General features: G+C 35.0%; 1 protein-coding gene across 8 annotated transcripts in view; it reads left to right on the top strand.

The window, feature by feature from the left end:
• The first annotated feature begins 479 nt into the window (after positions 1-479).
• SGR2 (shoot gravitropism 2 (SGR2)) overlaps positions 480-23,707 on the top strand; it is a 39,669-nt gene continuing 16,441 nt past the window's right edge. For 2 of the 8 annotated variants that reach the window (XM_086434566.1, XM_086434563.1), the window contains exons 1-9: positions 650-1,134; positions 4,895-4,995; positions 5,489-5,686; positions 7,479-7,634; positions 11,081-11,152; positions 11,235-11,393; positions 14,216-14,266; positions 16,535-16,705; positions 19,341-19,490. In XM_086434566.1, coding sequence (XP_086290692.1) covers positions 906-1,134; positions 4,895-4,995; positions 5,489-5,686; positions 7,479-7,634; positions 11,081-11,152; positions 11,235-11,393; positions 14,216-14,266; positions 16,535-16,705; positions 19,341-19,490 — 1,287 coding nt within the window. In that variant the 5' untranslated portion in view covers positions 650-905. Of the gene's footprint in view, positions 1,135-4,894; positions 4,996-5,488; positions 5,687-7,478; positions 7,635-11,080; positions 11,153-11,234; positions 11,394-14,215; positions 14,267-16,534; positions 16,706-19,340; positions 19,491-23,707 lie in introns of all 8 variants that reach the window. The other 6 variants (XM_086434568.1, XM_086434567.1, XM_086434565.1 and 3 more) reach the window with 5 other exon arrangements.

Below are 23,707 nucleotides of genomic sequence, written 5' to 3'. Positions count from 1 at the left end.
AAAAATCGTGGACCGTCCATTTTTTGTAAACTATTTTTTATGGGGTTAGAAGTTTTGGATTGGACTGATTTTTGGTGATGATAATCTCCTCACCGTAGAGATCATCTTCACCAAAAATCAGCCCATTCCAAAACTTCTAACTCATGTTTTGAAAAATGTTTTGCCAAAAAGTTAGCCATTGAACGGGACCCTTATTTAATTACCTTGAATTTGATTGATAGGTATATTATAATTTTTTTTTAATTTTATATTTTTTGAGGGGTTCATTTTTTTAATAGGAATCAATTCTGAATTTTTCCTGATTTTTTCAGATTTTTTAAATGGTTAAAAACCATTATTTTAATGTTGAACGAGACGACTCGACGAGACGAGACGTATCGTCCGAGTCAACTCGGTATCAGAGGTGAACGAGACGAGACCAAATACCGAGTTTAAAAACCATGATGGGGTTTGAAAAGCATGCATGGTGCGAAGTGTGTTCGAGAGGTGGAATCTCAGTTTGCAGCCAACACAAAATCATACAAAAAAAAATAAAAAAAAAAATAATAATAAAAATGAAAAATCCAGAACCGCCTAGCTTCTGTCTCGCTGTCTATTGTTCGTCCTACCTACCAGTCAATAACGGCACGTCTCTCTCTCGAAGAGTTCTTAATTTTTAAAATTTTCTCGTTTTGGCAAAATTAATCGAGATTAGGGCTTTTTTATGGGTATGTTTTTTCATTGAATTTCTCAAGATTGGTATTTAAAATTTTTCTTACTTGTGATTTTTACTCAAATTAGGTTTCCAATTGGGGATCTATTTCAATCTCTATCTTGGGAAATTCCTTGAATTTCCTCAGAATTTGAGCTCTACCAACGTGATTTTTGGGCCAATTTATTGGTAGAATTACTTTGGAATCGTCTCGATGGAGGAGAATTCCGAATTAAATTCTGGAGTTTCAGAGACCACACCTGCTTATGGAATCGAAGAAACGTCTCCCTATTTGTTGATGAACACGCCTTCGAACATTGCAAGGTTGGAGGATGTGATCGTACAGTCTAAAGGTCGGCAGAAGTACCTAGCACAGACTAGGAGTCCTTCAGATGGAGAAGATGTGAGGTGGTACTTCTGCGAGGTCCCTCTAGCAGAGAATGGTGAGTAGTAACTACCGAAAGCTTTGTTGTTGTTGTTTTTATTGAGAGAGGAAAAAATTGCTATTACAAAAATTAAAGAACTTATCAGGAGAAATTTCAACAATTTTGGAGACATTATTATTAACTCATACTACTACCAACATTGTAAATGTTTTGGAAATAGAGCTGAGTATCGATTTGATTTGGGCAATTAAGTTAGTTTGTTGTTGAGATTGGGTGTTCAAGTTGAATGATTCAGTGTACATATGAGAACTGAAATAACAATAAAGAACACTTGGGGGGTGGGGGGCGAATAGGTTTTCTAATAATTTTTTATTATCACAATACTTAATGAACCACACATGCAACCACAACATACAACCGATCAGAATAAATGAATAATAAACAAGGTAGAGTTTTAGATAAAAATCAAACCACACAAGAGGCACAAATTTATAGTGGTTCGGCGACCTCGGTCCCTACTCCACTCTCAGAAAGCTCAATAATTTGAGCTGATGTCTTTTTATTCAATGCTTTCAAATTACAACCGCTTACATAGAAAAGCGAGCACACCGCCATGACATTATGCCCGAGACTTTCACCCGAGCCGTTCTGAGACTTCACAACGAGAAATCTCTGCAAAAATAGAAATAAAATAGAACAACTCTCTCTCTCTCTCTCTTTCTCTCTAACTCAGAGTATTACTAGAAAATGGATCAGAGAATAAGAAAGGAAGATGGAAAAACTCAAGAGCTTAACTCAGATTTAATTAGGTTTTTGTTTGACGAACTTCTCTGATAGATCTCTCCTATTTATAGAAGAGAAAGGAGAATAGGGTTTAAAGAGAAACCCTAACAACTAAGGATAGACTCTTGAAAGAGTCATCAATTTTGAAACAGAAAAAGAAAAAGTCACACAAACTTGGTTTTAAGTGTTCGGTCGACCGAACAAGTCTGGGTCAGTCCAGTGAGCAAATTTAATAGCTTCGAGACTTTCGGGTTCGGTTGACCGAACAGTCTCAGTCGCCCGAGTGAGCAAAAGAGGAGGTTCACAAGTTTCGGGTTTGGTCGACTGAATGGACTCGGTCGTCTAAGTGAACAGAAATGAAGGTATCCAACTTTCGGGTTTGGTCGACCGATGAAGTTTGGTCGCCCAAATGAGAAAAATGGAGAGGTATAGGAGTTTCGGGTTCGGTTGACCATATGTGGGTCGGTCGACCAACCAGGGACACACACACACACACTGACCTTTTTTGACTTTCTTTTTCAGTGTGTGACAATCTTGATTGGTTCTTCATTCTTCTTTCCAACCTCTTTGAGCTTGGTCTTCAACGAGTTTGACTTTGCTACGATTCTTCAAGCTTCAGACTTCCCAAAAACGTCGATTACAAATAAACCAAAAGATTTACAGGGAAATCATTTACAAAAAATCAATACAACTCAAGGATGAGGACAGATACTTCTACAAGAACAATTGGTGAAAGCTATTTAAATATAAATTTAAAAAAAAAAAAAAAAAACCCAAGAGATAGCTGAATGGCAATTATGGAACCTTTTTTTTACCATATGTAATTATTGATATAGGTCAGAAAATAATGGAAGCTTATAGCCTTCGAACTTATGGAAACTTTTTTCTTAATCAAATAAATTTTATTCAAAGAATTGAGAGGAAGGGAGGTCGAGAAGGCTAGACCAATACGCGAACCCCACCAAACAAAACACACTATACAGAGGATAAACTACAAACGCACTCCATATGATAAAAAAATTTGATCTTCTTTTGTTTAGTATTCGGTTAGCGTTCTTAGCTATGGTGTTTCTTACCAATTCATTACTTGGGTCTTTATATCGATCAAAAAAATTACTTGGGTCTTTATTGATAGTGGAAAAAATGGTTATAATAAAGAATTGAAAAACTTATCAAGTAAACTTACATCAATACTGGAACCACTTCATTAACTCATAATTCTACTAACATTTAAAAGTTTCAAAAAAGGACCTGAGTATTTAGAGGCTGGATGGAGTGAAATGAAGCTTAAAATATTATCTTGGAGTGTTTGGGGCTTGGGGAATAAATATAAAAATTAAATAGTTAGAAGTGTAATTAAAAGATGGAATACTGATTTCTTGGCCTTATATTAAAGGACGATCAAGTTAATGATCATCTTCTAAATTATTTGTTTTCAAAATTATCCTTCGACGGTCAAATAGTTTCTTGTCATTATGGTAACCTTAATTTCAAATAAGACCTTTCTATTTTTTTTTTCCTTCTGTTATCCCAAGTATCACAAGCTTTGGTCGATCACTTTCCACTCAAATAAATTCCAATGCCTCCCCAAAGTCTGCTTCAGTTTAGTCAGAAGTGAGGTTAATGGGTTGATATGCTTTGGCATTATCTCAAAGTCGGATTTATGAGCTGAATCAATGACATCATTGGCTATGGGACAATGTTTAGGACTTGGCACCCATGATGAAAGCAACTTCGTTTATTTGGAGTGACTAAGATATTTCTAGGTTTATTTACATGTTATCCCGTCATAATTTATGTTTACTTTTCACCATTCTAATAATAATGTGCTTTCTAGTTTTCCCAAAGGTGCCAGCTTGCTAAGTTGGTTAAATTTTGTAGTGTTGATACAACCCGGGTTCAAAACCTGCCTTCACCCACTAATTACGGACCTCTAATCTCACTTGCCTAGCATAAAAAAACCTTTCTAGTTTCCCCATCGCAGTAACTAAGCCAAGTAAATCGTTGACCTCTTTGATACTTTTTGAGTAGATAGAAAGTTTTTTGACCATTGGATAGAACACTATCATAGGAAGAAAGATATTTGTTGTTTTCAATTTGTGTTTGTTAATGTCTTATAGATTTCTTAATTCACCTTGTTTCAAAAAATTGGATGGACTTCTGGATTGGGCCTATGGATCAAAGATAGATTTCGATTAACAATAAAATGAATAAACATAGCTCTGTAGTCACATTTCTTGAATCTTTTTTAAAATTTTTTGGCGCTTTCCCTTTTCTCTCTTGGAGGTGTTTAAAAGTTGGCTTCACGTGGGTTTAAACTTGAAAGAAAGAATTCTTTGGTGCTTAACTCTTTTTTCCATCCACTGGTTTATTTTGGGGTTCTTGTTCTCTACTTCTCTTGGAGCTAGCTCTCAGAGGAGTTTAGAGGGATTCTCTTTGAGGACTGACTGTATAGGTGGCATAATATTTGTATAGCTTGAGTTGCTTTGTGTCTTGTTTTTTCTTTTTTCTCCTGTAGGTCTTCTCCTTGGCCCCTGCCTTTTTCTTTATATATAAATACCTTTACCTTTCAAAAAAAAAAAAAAACAAAAAATGAACATAGCTTTGTCATGAAATTAGAAGACCCTACCCTCTTTATCTCTACCACACAAGGGCTTATTGCATCCAATAACTAGATTTTAAGGTACAAACAATTATCCATGCTAGTTCCATAAACAAGTGTGAATGAATCACATTTTATAGTTAGTTCTACTATCTGTTGTGTTGTTAGAAGACATATCACACGATGCAAGAGGGGTTAGGACAAGGTTATATGGGTAAAATCATGATTAGTAGAAAGATTGGGGAGAAAGCAACATCGAATGTCTGAATTTTCCTTTGTTACTGTGTTTTTCAAATACCAGTAAGTAGAGTTCCAAAGTCTAAGACTGTAACACTTGGATTTAATGAACATTTGCAAACATAAATCTGTTAGACGTTGCAATGAATCACTTCTCTACGTCTAAATTGAAATTCGCTTGATGTATCTTTACAGAGTTAGCGGCTTCAGTTCCTCGAACAGAGATTGTGGGGAAGGGCGAGTATTTTCGATTCGGTATGAGGGATTCTCTTGCTCTGGAGGCTTCTTTCTTGCAGGTCATATTTAATTTCACAACTTGACAAAATGTTGAATGATATTCTTCCATGGTCATATCTAATATAGGATCATGGTTTATAGTTTCGTACCATCGTGGAATGTTGGAATTTGTTTGCTGAGATCTGAATCAAACATTGGTCCCAAAACATTGAATGTTCAGGATTGTCTCTGAATCTTCTCGGTGGAGACAATCTCATTTTTTCTCCCAATTGAGACAATGCTTATAGATGTGGGTTTAAAACCTTATGTAGGATAACCTATATAGGCATATGAGGAGATCTTTACTCCTTATATTTGAGGAATATTTTTTGTATTGTATAGTTATTCATGCCTATGTAGTGATTGAAGCTATGGTAATGCACCATAAGAGATTCATATTCATGAAAATGGGGCTATAAAGATAATTTGGTATTGAAGTTTAATTTGTTAATTGGTTTTTTGTTTTGAAAAGTCTCTTAGTGTTTAATTGCTCAAATTATGTATCTTTTGCAGAGAGAGGAAGATTTGCTATCTGGCTGGTGGAGAGAGTATGCAGAATGTAGTGAAGGACCAACTGGTCGCTGTATTAGTTCCAACCCTGAGATAGATTTGGAACCAAAACCATGCTCATCTAAAGATGATCATGCAAGCCAACTGTATGCAGCTGAGGAAGAGAGAGTTGGTGTCCCCGTAAAGGGAGGACTTTACGAGGTATTCCTTTTTCTTAGTGATCCGTGATGTATTGTTTTCAAGGCTCCTTTCGGCAAAACTTCATTCAAGGATGTTGTTATGATTTTGGGATCAATTCCTTCCTCTTAGTGAGTGTAATGTAATGTTTTTTTCTCTAAACCCGGCACATACGATGATCTGCTTCCTAAATTATGACAATCCCAAAAATCCTTTCACCTAATGTTCTAGTATCAAGCCTTTCACCTATCGATCAAGGGTTAGGAACCCATAAATACTTGCCACAAAGGTGGCTAAGAAAAAACATGTAAGTTATCGCTTAGTAAGATTTATGTAAAGCATCATCACATTAGCTTCAAAAGTCAATCCTGAGAAATTTGGGTCAGTTGAGCAAATCCTGTTCCTCGATTCAATTCTGTCTAAAGTGAGATCTATGTAAAGCTAATAAGGAGAATCTTGAAATATATCTACACGCTTCTCATCTAAAATTTTGTAATCACAAGTTCACTACTAGGAATACCTCCAATTTTGAATGAAATTATAATTACTGTAACCACTTTTTGCTTGGTTGAAAAGGTCTCATAAATCTAGTTCTTTTTGCCCTCCAATTCTCACTACTTAAAAGTTTCTAAATTAAACAATGCTAATAAATCTGGAGGGGTGATGTTTATCTGATGAAAATGGGAGAGTTGGGGTTGGTACTTCAACATGCTGTTGCAGAAGTGCAGTTACCATGATATCATAACAAACCAGTAGAGTACTTAAAATTTATTTATTTTTTATTAGCAAAGGCTTGTGCTGTTAATGTAAAACAAAGTTCTACACAAATAATTTCAGGGAAGAGAAATTTCTTAACTAGTTTTTATCGAACTTTCAATTCTCAATCAATGCGGAAAAGATTTGATTATGTCAATTCTTGGTTATGGATTTCCATTCATCTACTAGTACATTCCTTGCAAAAGTAAGCAATTGAAAATGAAATCCTAGACTAATTACAATGTAAATCTACAAGCCCAAAAAAACCTAACTAAATTCATGGCCTTCTAGAATCCTTGCAGCAATCTTGTGTTGGGGTCTCTTGTACTTCTTCCTTCGCTATGAATGGGTAAGCATCTACGTCATACAACCAAGGTTGACCCAAGAGAATGTCATAAGCATGTATATCAAGAATCTGAAATGAGGCATAGATGTAGCCACCAAATTTATTTCCCAGGCTAATGGTTGTGCTCATCTTTACGGCGTAACTGGATTTAAACTCATGGAGGGGTATGGGAATACCTCTTCTTGGTTTCTGTCAACTGTAAAATATCCATAAGCCCCATGGTGATCATGTTACTGGTGCTCTTGAACAAAAACTGATATGAATGTTGTCCTCAAACAACCTATTTCTACCTTGCTTATTAAAAGAAAAAAAAAAAAAATCTAGCTTGTCTTGAGTAGCTTTTTAAATTCTTTTCACACTTTGGATGGTAAAGTTCCAAAATTTCTTTGTTGGGCTCCTCTTCAGAACTATTTCTGAGGTCTTTTCATTGACAATCACTGGCTCACTGCACCTTTCTCTTTGGGGCTAGCAAAAAAAAGGCTTTCTTGGCCACAGTTACAAAATTGATTTTGTTTCTTGGAATTGACCATCTATTCCATTAGATATTTACTAGCACATGTTTCTTTATTGTTTTCAAGTTCCCTCTGTTGTTAGGGTATTCCAAACACATCTCTACATTTTGAGTTCACATCCCAGATGTTATATTCTGGCTTGCGTTTCTTGAACTCTAAGAGGCGACTATTTTCTTCAACTGAAGTCATGGGGGTGCTGCAGGTAGATTTAGCCAAGCGCCACTGCTTTCCTGTTTATTGGAATGGAGAAAACCGGCGTGTCTTAAGAGGTCACTGGTTTGCTCGTAAAGCTGGCCTCGATTGGCTTCCTCTTCGCGAAGATGTTGCCGAGCAGTTGGAGTTTGCGTATCGCTGCCAGGTATTGTGAAGTACTAGGTCTATTATCTTCTACTTCCTTGTTGATGTATTTATGTTTGTAGAACGATCTTGTTCTGTACAAATTTTAAGTACTTTGTCAAGTCCATATATGGATGTAGAGTACTTAATCATACATGAGCATGAAGATATACTTCTTCTATATTATAATTCCATCATTCCATGTTTTCAATCCTTGCTACTATTCTCAAATGATAAATCCATCAAAGTTTTGATGAATGTTTCGGTTTGTGCCAGCTTGTATTGAAATGGTTCGGCATGCTCCAGTTTGTCTGGAATGTTTCGGCCATGGTTTTGAAAATTTTTTTTTCCTGATACCATGGTTTGCAGTTATATACCATCTTGCAATATTTCGACTGAGAAATACTGGTTTTGTCTGAGACCGGAAAGAAACATTGACCCTGAATCTTTGAATGTTTCAGTTTGTCTTGGAGTGTTTTGGTCGATACACTTTCGGATTTTCTCTTGACCAAAACGTTGCCTCAAGAGGAGATTTTAGACCTTGATTTTGGCCGAAATATTATGAGACAAACCGGAATATAATGAAACCAAATCAGAAAGAGGGGACAAGTCAGAAACAATGACCATTTCTAGGAGAACCATATAATGGTTCCCTTTCATTTTTTATGAATATTTGAGATACCCCCCTTTTGTTTTTAAAATGATGACATCCTTTAATCTCATCTTCAACCTCTAGCCAAAAGTCCTTTTTGGTCCCCAAAATCCATCATATGCAACCTCTAAATTAAATTTCTTTAGTCTCATCTTTAACCTTGAGATTTTATCGCCTTCAACCTTCAAACCCTAAGAATAAGATAGGATTTTGGGAGAAAAATGACAGATTTATAGTAGCGTAACAGTATGAAAAAGCGTGATATTGACAAAAATAGTGGTAAGAGATTTTATAGCCTAAAACATTTTTTTTAAAAAAGAAAAAAAAAAAAAAAACAATATTTATCACTAAAAATGCTGATTTTTATGAAACAATGTGTTGGGAATATTTTGAAACATTTCGAATATTTCAGAATGTTTTGTTTTGTTTTCATGAATGTTTTAATTTTTCCTTAATCTAAGCATTCCTCGGAAACAAAAATTTGAACTTTGGTTACAATGACCCAAATCTCTACAACAGCAATTAAGAGAGCATAATTGGAGGAAACACACAATTCCCTGTGCTCCCCACACAACCATATCTTGCAATCTTTATGCCCTAGCATAGATGCTACTCTCACATGTTTTGGTTTATCTCCTGTATCCAGATTTATACTTAGGATCCACTGCCAAAGGCATCTCGGCTATACATCACCTAGTCTGCTGAAAAATCTTATTTCTAAGTTGCTCAAGAAATGGTTAGGAGTCAGAGAAGAGTCTTCGAGTAGATTGTTTTTTTCCTGTAAAACTATGTTTTATATTGATTGTCTGTAATGCCCGAGGATCGATTATTATTATTATTTTGATAGGCAAAGACATTTAATTGAAAGGAAAAGATAGAATGTACAAGGTGGTTGAGATGAACCGCCGAAGAAAAAGAAAAAGCCTAGAGATGCCAACTAAACAACTTCCAAATTACAAACATGATCCCACCTAAGAAGAAGATAAAAAAAAAAAACCCCCGAAAACATTAAAGACCTTCCCCCAAGAGAAGACAAAAGATAGATTGAAAGGATTAGATCTTGCAAGTTGAGCTCTTTATCTTCAAAAATGCGTCTATTTCATTCTTTCCATAATCCCTAACAAATGGCAAAAGGTGTGATGCTCCATAAGATGCACTTTGCTTCTCTAAAGGAAATGCCCCAATATAACCAAGCATCGAACAACAAGCGAATCGAATTTGGGAAACAGCCCACTAACTCAAACAAGCCCCGAAAATGCTCTCAGATCTGTCTTGCCACATGGCAGTGCAGCAACACAGGGTTAGTCAATTCCCGTCCTCTTTGCACAAGCAACAGAAACTTGGAATTACAAATTCTGCGAAGTTGATCTACGGTAGGAAGCCTTCCCAAAGCTGCTAGCCACACAAAGTAAGAAATTTTAGATGGAACTTTGGCCCCCCAAATTGCTGCAGCAGGGAAAGAACTTGTAGTAGGAGCACTTAAAAGAGAGTAAAACGAGCGTACTGAAAAAACACCATTTTTTACTTCCCATCCAAATCCTTCTATCATGGGAGTCACTCTCACAAACAAACTCATCTAAGCTCCTCCACCAAGCTCCTAACTCTTCTCCTTCCCAATCATTGAAGCCTCTTCTAAACCCAAAATCCCAAGCTAGATCACTCCCAAAATGACGGAAGAAATCGCCATCCATTTCTTTAAGGATAACCTGTGAAGGGAAGGGAATTTTTCTGAAAGTGGAACATCCCCGTACCAACAGTCCTCCCAAAAGCAAACCCTATTCCCTCTCCCAATCTTGAAGCATATTCTTTTTCGGAAATTTGATGACCCTTTAAGAATACCTCTCCAAAGCCCACACCCATAAGGACCCTTTGGTTCCCCGCTTTCCCAACCAAACTCTTGAACCCAAGCTTACTAGCAATAACTTTTCTCCATAATCCAATTTTTTCCTCTCCAAATCTACACCACCACTTCTCAAGATGCGCCGAATTCATCCACCCAAATCTCCTCAACCCCAGACCTCCTTTATTCTTCGCCAAGCACATACTCTTCCAACTTACCAAATGCAATTTCCTCGCACCATCCTTGTCATTCTAGCAGAAGTCCCTGCAAATTTTATCCAACTTTTTCTCTACACTTCTTGTCAAAGAGAACAAAGATCGAAAGTGATTGGGAATACTTGCCACCGAGGATCAGCTTACCCCCTTTTGAGAGGTATCTGTGCTGCAGATCAGGACATAGGGGTTAGAATGACCCAGGTCTCTACTTCCTACCACTCCAATAGGAGAACAAGGCAGTGTAGTGTGTGGGAAACCACATAAACTTGCGGAGCTGTGTCTAACTATGCATATGTAGTACCTACAAAGATCTAGAGCCCAGCAATACTATGTTTTTCTGATATTAGAAGAAATCAAATCTTTGATAACAACTGTTAAATACCTTAAAATATCACCCTAAAACAAAGCTCCTGCTACATGAAGCTTACAAGTTTCTTACTTATATCATAAGGTGTAGGTTATTTAGCCAGCCTGCGACTAAAGTTTCAAAAATATGGGTGTTCAAATTATACCTTTTAGGATTTGACGTAATCAATTGAAATGTACAGCAAATTAAAAAAACTAAGCAAGATTACTGATTGCAGTCTGCTTTAATCACATGTGAATTATTGAGCAAATGAGTGAGATGGGTAATATAATTGAAGAAAACTTACAAGAATGAAATAATCAGAAATCAAAATATGTTGTACAAACTAAATGTACATGCCTTATCATTGTTGTTCATTGATTTATGAAAATTGTGGAATTTCTATGGCATCCAGGTTTGGCATCGAAGGACATTTCAGCCATCAGGTCTCTTTGCAGCTCGAGTTGATTTACAAGGCTTTACCTCGGTATGCATTTATATTGCTCTTGTGATGAAAAGGAAAATGATTACTCTCAAACTTAGTGCTGAGGTACCGAAATTGTGTGGAGTCTGTTATGCAGGGTTTACATGCTCTTTTCACGGGAGAGGATGATACTTGGGAGGCATGGATGAACATTGATGCTTCTGGCTTTTCTATCAGTTTAAGAGGAAATGGCATTGAACTAAGGCGTGGATATTCTCCATCCGGGTCTCCAAAACCCACCCAGGTTTGTCTTCCTGCTACAATAGTATTTCCCTCTAAACCCACCCTTATGAACACATTATTACTAACAAAATGTTTAGGTCTCAAAGCCAATACACACTGGTAAAAATTGTATGTTTGGGTAGTCCAGACTCCAGACTGATTCCATGATTCCAAGTATATGGTATTTGGTCTTTTTTTCATAGACAAGCTGGTGAAGTCAGGGGTTTTATCCCAGGTCTGTGGTATCACGCCAATATTGACAAATTGCATATGTTGTCATGTGTGACCAGCATATGATGTGCGCACATGAGAATCATACAACCGCATATGTGGTGGCTTATTGAGTTTTTTTTTTATAAATGAAATATATTAACAAATAGAAAAGTATGCAATTATTGCCATATTTCAATTCAATTATAATTTGTTATATTTGCATGTTTAACATGTAAGAATGCATAAAGTAAAAAAATGAATGCTTTATAACTACGATTTGTATTTAAAAAAAAAAAAAAATTAACTACGATTCATGAACGTATAATTTACAAGTTGAAATCTTGAATTATTGATTCTGGAATGTTCCAAAATTCTTGAATCTTGAGCTTGAATGCTTGATGTAGACATTTAGAAGTTGAAATTTAAGTAGAAGAAGGTTAAAGTTAGTACTTCAGATTAGAAGTGAGCTTTTAAAGATCAAATGTGTGCTTTGTACTTTGTAGAGAGCAAAAGTAGGTCTGAGAGTAGTAGAATATTTTTTTGGTGGGGGAATGGGGATGGCATATGAGGGAGTGGGGGGTGAGGATGACATATTTATTTATGTTCTATGTTAAAAAACAAAAAAAGAAATCTTCATATGTGATAACATATTGTCAAACGATCACGTTTTTGCACATGCTTTTCACATATGCCACCATGGCATATGCCAAAATGTGAACCAGCATATGACAACTATGATATTATGATGAGGACATCTACATGGCCAAATTTGTTAGATTTAGGCTAGATTTTAAGTTTCTGTTTTGTTTAGTGTGTTTGGGGGCCCTAGGACCAATTTTATTAGAGTTATACATACACACACACACACACACACACACATATATATATAGTTTGTTTTTATTATAAGTATACGAGCCTTTGTTTGGTGTGTGGGCCACTTTCATTTAAGACTTTTTATTTTATTTGTGGTTTGAGTAGTTTAGGTGTCTTAATTTACAAAATTTTATTTAGGGTTATGTTTTAAGCAGTGGTCCACATTTTTAATAGGGTTATTTAGGAGCTATTTTAAATCTTAGGCATTGATTTTAATTGTTGAAATTATATTAGGGTTTAGAGAGTCTTATAAATATTATTAAGTAGCCTCTGAATAAAATTTATATAATTTTGAGTTCACCAGTGATTGGATTTAGGGTGAAGACATCTTTGGGTGATTCCAAGTTAATCTTTCACCATTATTTTTCTATTTTTTTTATGCCTAGACCTAGTTGAACCATTAATCTATTCCAACACCTTGCTAGAATTTCAATTCAGCACTTTAAACCCTAACCAAAATCACCTATCATAACCAACACCTTGCTGAAACACAATTCAGCAACCACATACCTAGCCACACTCTTCATTAATCCCCCCAAAACCCTAGCGGAGCCCACTTCTAACCCTCAACACCCTCTTGTACTTTAATTACAACACCTAAATACCCAATCACACCACTTCTATACCATTCCTAATCCTAGCCACACCTACTAAAACTCACGTAAACCTTACCCATATCCTATTTTCCATCACCCTACACCTATCTTGAGTGGACCAGCTGTTGGAAAATTTTGTGTGCATCTCAGACTTGCCCTAATTCTATTATTACATCTTGACACCATAATTTTAGTCCCTAGAATCTAAACTTGTTTCTTGAAACCTTCGTGGGGATCAAGAGAGCCCTAAAAATTGAGTGGGTGACCCTAAGCTAGTGGAAGAACAATCTTCCATTGGTATCCCTTAATTCAAATACTTGAAGGATTTTTATCATGAGATTGTGATTGTCCTAGAACGTTGTTGAATTGGTTACTAGTTTTTCTTATTGATTTGTGGTTGCATGAACTTTTGATATATGTTAGAATTTCTCTTAGTGATTAACTTGGTCTCATATTCATCATTCCGGGGTAGGCATCACGGTCCTCCATCATATAACCACTCATAGTGAATTTGCAATCTCACTGAGGAGGCACCTTCGTGACTCTCTGCTCTTTGATCTAAAACCTCAACATCTAGGAGATCATAATCCAAGGTTCATAGTTTTTGAAAAATTCTTACAGTCAGAAATCAATTGCAAGTTGCAACAACTTTTGATCGTCCAAGAGAGGTAATATGGTTACCATATACTTGATCAGTCTGGACTGCCCAAATAGTAATCCATCCCTTGGATTTGGTACACCTCAAAATGAGCTTCACTACAGACAAGATTTGAAATCCTGTTCCAATCCACTAATTTGATTTTCAAAAAATCGAATTTTAAAATCCCCTTCCTCTCAATTAAATGTTTTTGAATGAGGTCGTGTTTCAAGTTCTTGCAACATTTTAAGTTTTTTTCCATGTTCCCAAATAATTAAGAATATACTGGATGATTCCACCTTGTAAGTCACATCCTTTAAGTTGCTTAGCTTTCCAAGAATTTCAGCTCAGACAGCTACACTTAGTATTTGTATGATTTATTATTTAAAGAGAGCATGTTTCTGAATGTTACCATGCCATAGTAGGGCTCTTGCATTAGTTGGGACTTATATGAAACATCATTACTCATGTTGTTTATAGAAACCTGCCACTTCTTCCTGTTAACAACCGTTTTCTTTAATCCAGGACGAATTGCGTCAGCAGAAGGAAGAGGAAATGGATGATTACTGTTCCCAGGTATGCGCTGTATCCTTACTCTTTGTTTATTAAAAAAAGAAAAAAAAATTCAACCTACAAACCACAAGGCAAGATAGGTTTTTTCTGGAAAAATAGAAAACGATGAAAATTTTGATAGAAAAGTCTGGGATTTTCTACAAATAGGTTAGAGCAAGGTTGAAAACTATCGGTTGAAATTACCATGGTGTTTCAAGAGCTTGAGATAATCGATTTTGAAAGAAAAAATAAGGTTTTTTTTTTTTTTTTTTTGTGGCTCGAGATTGAGGATGAGATAGGAGCTTATGTGAACCGTTGCCAGAGAATATGACTGGAAAAATCACCATCACAGGTGCATTTTGTGACCCTAAGGAGAGAGATGGAGACTGGAATTGAGAATGAGAGAGTGGAGAGAGGAGACCAAGGGTTCATTAGAAATTTTAATTAAAAAAATTAATTTTTATCTCATTAGTATTACTATTAAATCAGATATTATCGGATCCTATACACCACTATCTGAATCTGTATCCGATAAGTATTTGAGTGTAATAAATTATCTGAATCCCAATTGGATTTTTTTGGATAATATCCGATTTTCAAATAGGAATCTGAATTTGGATTCGGATTTTGACTATCCGTTGATGGCCTTATACTGCAATAGTTACAGATCTGAAGTAATAAGGTTTTGACACCACTTGAAATAAATTAGAGAGGAAAACAATCCACTTACAACAAGATATACTCCAATATCAGTTGGAGCCAATATTTCTTGAAGGGAAATCAAGGAAAAGCTTGTTCAAGCTACTAATCTAAGCAACTAAAGTTTTTAGAAAGGATTAGGGTCATTCAAGAAAATCTGTAACTTTAGATTGCTCATTCACGATCTTTTACACCCTGTATATATAGACTTCTCAATAACCACCCTTACAATGAATATAAATCCGGAAGCACCAGACCTTACTTTGGTCAGCTTGGAAGATCCAAACATTAATTATATCAATAAAAATAATAAATAGTATTATTATAATTATATATATGGAAATTTGAAACTTCTTCTTTTCCTATCTTACTAACTTATTTTTCCACACAAGTGGTTAATATACTTCGAAAATATACACCAAGGAACAATAGAAAATTCTAGAAATTTCTGCGCAAAGAACTACCGAATTTTAGAAATTTCTCCACACAAAAAAATGCTATTTGACCTGAAAATTTGCAGGTTCTTGATGATGGCCTTGTGTTGATCTAATTAAGCTCAATTTTTAAATGCTACTAAAAGATTCTCTGAATTCTACATAACCAAAAGTAAGCCTGCCTGATCCAACTGTCAGATATTGAGTTATAAGCTTCTAATCTATCCCAAATTATACTTGATTGAGAATTAGTCGAGCAACCCCCATTTTTTCTTGTTATTTTTATTTTTAAAACTTAAATTTAGGGGTATCTTTATGTAATGTATTTGCATCATAATCAGCCTTCATCCAAAAACCATCAAAGTTGACTTTTTCTTAGTTTATCGCCTGTTGGAGCTACTAAATTTTCCTAAGCGTGTTCGTTTCTAATTTCATTTTTCTAGCTCTCGTCCATTTCGACATTCTCATCTTTGCTATGCTCAATTTATTAATATGATGCTTCTTGACCACCCAACATCCAGTGCCATGAAGCATAGCTGGTCTTATTGCCATCTTATAAAAAATTTCTTTTAATCTGATTGGAATGCATCTATAACATAGCACTCTAGAAGCCTCCACTTTAACCATCCATCTTTGATTTTATGGACAGTATCTTCCTTAATCTTACCATCCTATGGTTGCTTCAGGGTTTTTTTATTATTAAAATTCCTCTTCCTTGATGAGATGAAATTTCATTAAAATCATATAAGTTGTATATGAATAATAGTTGAAAGTGAACTCGTCATCATCGTCAAAGCCTTCCCAAAAATATGGATTAACAGAACAAATCTTGTTCCTCATTCAATTTTATATTTAGCCGTCTCTTCTGTTATTCTAAGGTGTTCAAATCTCCTAATTACCTGAATCTACATCCTTTTGCTCATTTAGAACCTTCAACTTTTATGTTTCTAACTTGGGCAGTTGAAAACAAACTATTGTATAAATTAAAACTTTATTTGATAAAGTGTTTTTCCATGTGTTTGAGATGTAGGTACGAACAAATGTTTGGACATTTTGTTACAATTTCAAATGCAAATCTGTGTTTTTTCCCTACTATAACCTTTCATACATCTTGAGCAGATTGAGTTGGATATCTTTTAACCATTAGTTATTTTTCTAGGTTCCTGTTCGCCATTTAGTATTTATGGTTCATGGTATTGGCCAAAGATTAGAGAAAGCCAACTTAGTTGACGATGTTGGTAACTTTCGACATATCACTGCTAGTCTTGCTGAACAACATCTAACTTCATACCAACGTGACACTCAAAGGGTTCTCTATATTCCTTGCCAGGTAAATAGATTATCTTTTCATTTTCTTTATTCTATCCTTTAATCATAGTTTTTAATTTGACTACTTATTCTTATATATGATAACCAAGGTATTAAAAATCGACATATTTCAAATGTTTTGGTTGAAATATGTCAGTTTCAATGGTCACTGACTCGAAACTAGTGTAACAATGTCTTTTTGTCAATATTTCAGTTGAAATTTCAATGAACAGTAGATTTCGACAGAAAATAATAAAAAAACGCAACAAAAATGTCAATATTTTGGTGGAAATCTTTCAAAATATCGAAATATTTCGCTTGAATTGAGAAAAAAAGAAAGAAAAGGGAAAGATTCTTTCTAGTATCTTAGATCTATATTCCAGTGAAAAAAACAAAAATTCTTGAAAAGTAGATTTTTTTTTTTTGAAAAGAATGTCTTTTTTTTTCTTCATATTGCAGAAATTTTAATATTTAAAGTAAAATAAAATAAAAATTACAGGCCTAACTTTTATCATTGCCGATGGATGAAAGAGAGAGATAAGGAGCAATTATCTTCATCATAGCCTTGAAGATTGGGATTGTTTCATTGAAATCAAGAAACAATGGAGAAGATTGGGTTTCTTATTCAAGAGAAGAGATGTGTTTCGTTGTGCTAAACTATGAATGTGTTATGGTGTAAAGAAACTGAAATTTGCCAAATGGAGAGTATTACTTGCTGTTAAAAAATGTAGCAGTTTATCTAAGAGAACAAGTTAACAACACTGTTTTACAATGAGTAGGGATTTGCTATTAAATAATAAGTTTGATAATTTCTAAAAGATGCCATGTGTCTACTTAGTAACTCTTAAGAAACAGGTGGCCATTTTTTGACCTCATAGTTTAATTTAAAACGTAATTTTTTCAAATTATTAAGGACTCCACATTTTGGTAAATATTTGTGACAACCCTAATGTTTTTAAACAAATGACATGCCTGCCTTGAACTTGGTCTTTTCTAACATACTAGTATAAAATGACATAAATGCCTTCATATACTTGTAACTAAAAGAATTTTTTTTTATTTTGGCCGCTCTTTTTCGCAACAGCTATCAACATATAGTGCAACAATACAAATCTTTATTTTCACATTATATAAAATTTGTTAATTGTAGTTTGATGAATATTATTGTGTTTTCATGTATGATTTTTCTTTTATGAAGAACACAATATTATGTGATATTTCCATCATTTCCATGAAATTGTAGTTATTTCCACACAGCTCGAAGTATTTCCATTTCCAAGCTGACCGAAATATTGATCGAAATCGAAATTGAAATTTAATACCTTGATGATAACTGATAAAGATCTCTTGTATTGGCTTTTTGAGTTTGACTTTGGTGCTTGAATTCCATATTATGATGATGATATTGTAAATGTTATACTTCACAGTTCTCATTAAGATTTTGACGTTTTTTCCAAGATAAGCTTAGCAGTTTGGAATTCATTTAGATTTAAAGCTGTTATTACCTCATACTAATTTGTTTTTTCTTATGCGTGGGCTTTTGGACATTGAATTTTCAATTATTCTGTTATAGTAACTGTATGCTACTAACAAACAGCTGCATTCAAAAGATGCACATAAATTGGTAGAGTTGGACTGTTAGATTACGCACAAATCATCATCATCATCGAAGCCTTATCCAAAGGTTTGGAGTTGGCTTGAATGAATCAAATTCTCCATTCAAAATATGTACGTAAATTGGTTTGCTCAGTTCGAATTTGGGTTCACGGTTCACTTCTTTAGACCGAACCCAGTTTGTAGAGGCAATTCCGTTGAGGGCATTTAAGTTATTTATGTTAGTCTCAGAGAAGAAGACCTAGTTCAACGGACATGTCATTAGTATGAAGACACAGGTGTCTTTAATATTCACTACTTTCCACAGACCCATTAGAAACGGAATCTCGAACTGGTTCGTGGTTTGGCATAGTAGTAACATATCTGGCATAGTCACCAAGTCAGGGTTCTGGAATAAGTCGGCAAGGGAAAAAGTAAAAAAAAAAAAAAAATGAAAAAATTGAATTAGTGTTAAGACAATGTATTTATTTTCTACTAAGTGGTATTATCATTTATATTATCAAATCCTATTTTAAACTATAAGAATAAATGGTCTTTGAAAAAACCCTTTTAAAAAGTGACGATTAAATCACATTTTTGTTTAAATCGTGACTTTAATTTAAATCACGACTTTTTCAAGAAGTCAGGATTTAATCAGCAGTCTTTAAAATCACAATTTAAACACGACTTTTTGAAAAAGTCGGCGACTTTGATGACTATGGTATCTGGCAACATTCACTAGAAAGCTTTCTCATTCTTTTAAATCTTGCAGTACTCTAATTTTATTTCCTATAGAGGTTGCCTAGTTTTAAAGTTTACAATTAACTCTCTAACTGAGTTAAAGGTGTTTCTCTTCCTTTTGTTCCACAAAACTTGGTCAAATTTTCTTCATGAATTTGATTTTGCCATTCTCATATCCTAGTATATGGATTTATTTTTTAATAATTTACTCCTTATCATGTCATTGCTTTGGTTTGCTTGTTCATTCTCTTTTATGATGTTAGTTTTATAAGATTGCATATTATAAGTATGTACAAAGTTTCTGATGAGTATTTGCATTCTAGTGGAGGAGGGGATTGAAGCTTAGGGGTGAAAGTGCAGTCGAAAAAATTACTTTGAATGGTGTGCGGGGCTTGCGTGTCATGTTGAGTGCTACTGTGCATGATGTGTTATTCTACATGAGCCCCATCTATTGCCAGGAGATAATCAATGCGGTATTTTATATCTCATCTTGAAGTTCCCTAGCACTTCTGTTATTTTTCTCATAAATGTCATTTTACTTTTCTTATATCTCTGTTGGTGCTAGTTTGGACGTGGAAATTGATATGTGGATGGACTACAAATAGTTGCTTCGAGACAGTTCTTTCTTTGATAAGTTTTTTCTTTTTTTCTAGTTCACCTAAATTGAACTTCCGTACATAGTGAAATCTGTACTACCTAGCAACAAAAAATAAAAAATAAAATCTGCTGTAAATAGTTTGCTTGGTAGTTTTTGGCCAATCCAGTATTTTGCCGCAGTTTCAAATTACAATTACAAATAGTGCATGCTTCCTTTTCTGGTACGCATAATTAGGGAAGACCCGCATGTTTGAATTCTGAACCCATCACAAACCCTTTTTAGCTTTAGATGTTGGATAGACAATTTGATGGAAACATTGAATTTGGCTGGTTTACAACTTCAATTTCAATGGATTTACGCATGTCCTATGGTGTTCCATGAGTGCACCAACATAATCTAGTGTGTAGTGAGAATTCCCAAATTACATCCAACAACCACCACCACCATAATAAGAACAGATTGATGTTAGTGTGCATCCAATTTTTTCAATTTAAGGATCAAATTGAGTTCTTCTAGAACAGAAAAAATGAGGAATTTCTCTAAATCAAATAAAAGAAAACCAATACAAAACTTTCTTAGGACAGGCTGTCCCAGCCAATTTATATTGTTTTCAAGGAAAGCAAACTCATTCTCAACTCTTACAAAAACTACCAATAAGTTCTAATCTTTTAAAGCTTTCAACTGTGTCTTTATCTCTAACTTGAAATAACTTAAATCTAAACCCTTTTTTAAGTGGGCACCCCTTACACTTTGGCCCACCCAATTCTGACTAAACTCAAGAAATCTGATTCTAGAGTTTATACAAGGACCAGATATCTGAATCATGATTCCAGACCAATTGAAACCGAACTCTATTAGGCTATACGAGGGACCTTTGGGGTATATAACAGTCCAAAAACTGAGCATACTATGGCCAACCATCGCCTGTCTTCTTTTTTGATGCCCTTCTAGGTTTTTTTTTTACCACATTTGTGCTCATGATTGTTTCTACCCCATCATCAGACCCTCCTCAGTTGAATACAGGTTGTCTGATTTGGCTGTTTTCCAGACTGTCTATTGCTTCGGTCGAAGAATTTTCATCTGCTTCAGTCTCCCTTGGTTGAGATGAAGTTGAGCTTGGTTCATCATCACCTTCATTGTACTCTTGCAAATCAATTGGGGAGATATTGCAAGCTGTCATCTCGATTAGTAGCACAATCTAGTAAGCATTATATCAAATTTCCATAATATCCTAAAATATTCCCTTCCCCCAAGTATCAACATTAGGAACCTGCATTTCTTTTTTGCAATGGTTTTGTTCGAATCACTCCTTTTCATGAAATTCTTTGTGAACGATGTATTTCCACCATTTTTTTTAACCTTCAGTGTAAAATTTCATTATTTCCTCAAAATTATGTCTTTTTTTGGAATTTTAAGGAATTTGATGTTGCACCATGTAAATCCTGTCCAACCCTATCAACTCTTCAAAAATTGAATCCTAAAAATAGCATAATTTTTTGTATTCTAATTAGTTAAAAGTATTAAGTATTTTATTGATTAAAATTAAGAACATTTAAAAAGATGCATGAACTTAATGGTTTGTGGTATGTACAATGCAATATGTCTAAACGAAGTGACGTCACAGACACAAAGGCCCTTGAAGTCTAAAATAGAACAACAAGAGGGTTAGAAAGGAGGTTTAGTTTTATATGGAAAGTGGCAACTACTCAAGTGTCCACTTTATAGGAAAAATGTAGGGCTTCATATTTGCAGAGCATCTGTATTTTACCTTTACATACTTGAAATAACATGATTGTGATCTTGTTTCTGGATTGTTGTGGTTATGAGCAATTTTCATGTATGATTGTAGATTTTTTGTCTGTCAGCCCTTTAGACAGGTGAATCATCATGTAACAGAATGCCATGGACATTCATTTCATCAGTCTATGTGATTTTTGTAGTTTGATGGCTTAGAAGCGCATTTTGTTGTTTGTTTTAGCACTTCCTAAAACGGTTAATCTTTCTGTCATTCACTAAAAAAATACATTGGTTTCACTGAGGTTAAAAATACCTGTTTGGAGAGGTTCAATATACGTTACCTTGCTAGTAAGCATTGATTTGAAGGAGTTGATCCACTCACATACTGCTTTTAATGCATTCTTGTTGTGTTTGAGAATTGTTGGGGCTAATTCCAAATGCAACAAGGCAAACCCCTTGATACTTTACTTTTGAAATGTATAATGTACTTATATTAAGAATAAAAAGATTTTGGTGGTTGAGATAACCAGTCGATACAAAATGGATTACATATAGAGTCCCGTCTTACTAAAAAAGTCTTAAAAAAATAACCCTTGGAACTCCTTGAATAATTTGCCCAGAAAACCAATAAACTGATAATAGAGGTGATCACTTCTGAGATCGATTGTTCCTTTCCTTCAAGAACAATAACCATTGATGCTTTTTTGTTGACCACAACACAATTATGACTGGTAGCCTCAGTTTGACCATCCATTTGGGAAGGATAGAGAATACTAAATTGCTACTGAACATCCAATTTTCCACCAAAACAGGCTGGAGAGTGACAGAAATTTTTACTGTCTTGATCTGAAGTATTCATCTTTATAACGCCACAAAACTTTACAACCTTCTTGAGGTGAGATCAGCAACATGTGAAGCATCAAGAGTCTTCCTGCATAGAATAAAATGCACCATTTTTAAGAACCTCTCCAGTGCAACAAAATTAGAATCCTTACCTCTTTGAGTCCGTGGAAGGCCCTATGATTTATCCAAAATTCCAGCAACATCATTGCACTAATCAATGAATTGGATTCCACTGAACTCTAAAAGTAAGTGATAGTTTCAAGTTAGTGAAGCAAAAAAAAATGACCGAAGCTCCAATCATGAGTTACTTGATTTTAACACGCTTCTTGAATTGAATTGTGATGTGTTAGAGGTGGAATAGGAGTTGCTTTGAGTTGGGAGGGACATCACAGAGTTTTTCTTTAGCATGAAATTACATGATACCCATTGACATTATTTTGAATATAATGTGGAAGTTTATCTGCTGGTACACATGCTCCAAGAGCGCATAATCTATATTAGTCATCATGGATTTATATTACTTAGACCATTTAGCTCTAGGACACATCAATCAACAGTTCAAGCTGAATCAGAGACCTGAAGATTGTGTCTCATTTACAGGAGTTTAGTTCCATTATCAGCCATAAAGCCATAAATCTGAATAAAATTGGTGATGGTTCTTAACAAAAGGGGAATTTTTTGAGACTTCTAGAAGTTAAAGTGAAATGATATTTGCTAATGAACGAGTTATATGAAGATGGTAATGACTTCCCAAAAGTTTGGTCATGGTGCAAAAATGGAGATATTGTATCGGATGACAAATTTTTCTTTAGAGAAAACCAAATCCATGCCCATTAGTTCATAGCATGGAGAACATAGATGAGTGACCAATGGAGGTCTTGATGGAAATTTCAGAATGTTTCAATGGAACATTTCCATTTCGATCAAGACTAGAATGGACCTCGACCCTGAAACATTTATTGTTTTGGATCATTTATTAATGATTTGGTCGACACCATCTCACTCTATATCTTGGTTAAAATTTTGCCTCAAAATGAGATTTTATGTCACAATCTCATCGGTGCACCTACCTAGGCTAGGGAAAAGGGCTGGCTGAGACCTTCAAGGTCGAAGTGGAGCCGTCCTGTGTGTTGGATGGAGTGGCAAGGAGAGTTGTGAGTTTAGTTCCACATTGACTAGGTAGATGTTTAGAGCTTGGGTTATAAGGGCAAGCATGACCCCAGCTGGTATGACACATTTTAAAGCCGTGTGGGGTAAAGCCCAAAGCAGATAATATCATACTGGTGTCTAGGAGCGCTACAATTTAAGCCTTGACTTTTGTCATGGTAAGGCTTATGATAAATGTTACTGGTTGAAGTACTGCTACTCGGGTTGTAAATGGGTCATTCTTGAGCCAAAATCTTGTTAAATTTTAAATAAGTCCAAGCCTAAGGCTTGGAAGGATGTGATTTAAATACAGGCCTTAGACCTTTCATGAGGGTGCTTGTAGCCATTCTATATTCTGCATGTGAA

Source organism: Akebia trifoliata, chromosome 3, assembly GCF_017979445.1.
Source record: "Akebia trifoliata isolate Shusen 1 chromosome 3, ASM1797944v1, whole genome shotgun sequence".
In the NCBI taxonomy this organism is placed as follows: domain Eukaryota; kingdom Viridiplantae; phylum Streptophyta; class Magnoliopsida; order Ranunculales; family Lardizabalaceae; genus Akebia; species Akebia trifoliata.
The sequence above is the reverse complement of the archived record's forward strand: the minus strand, read 5'-3'. Positions and strand labels throughout refer to the sequence as shown.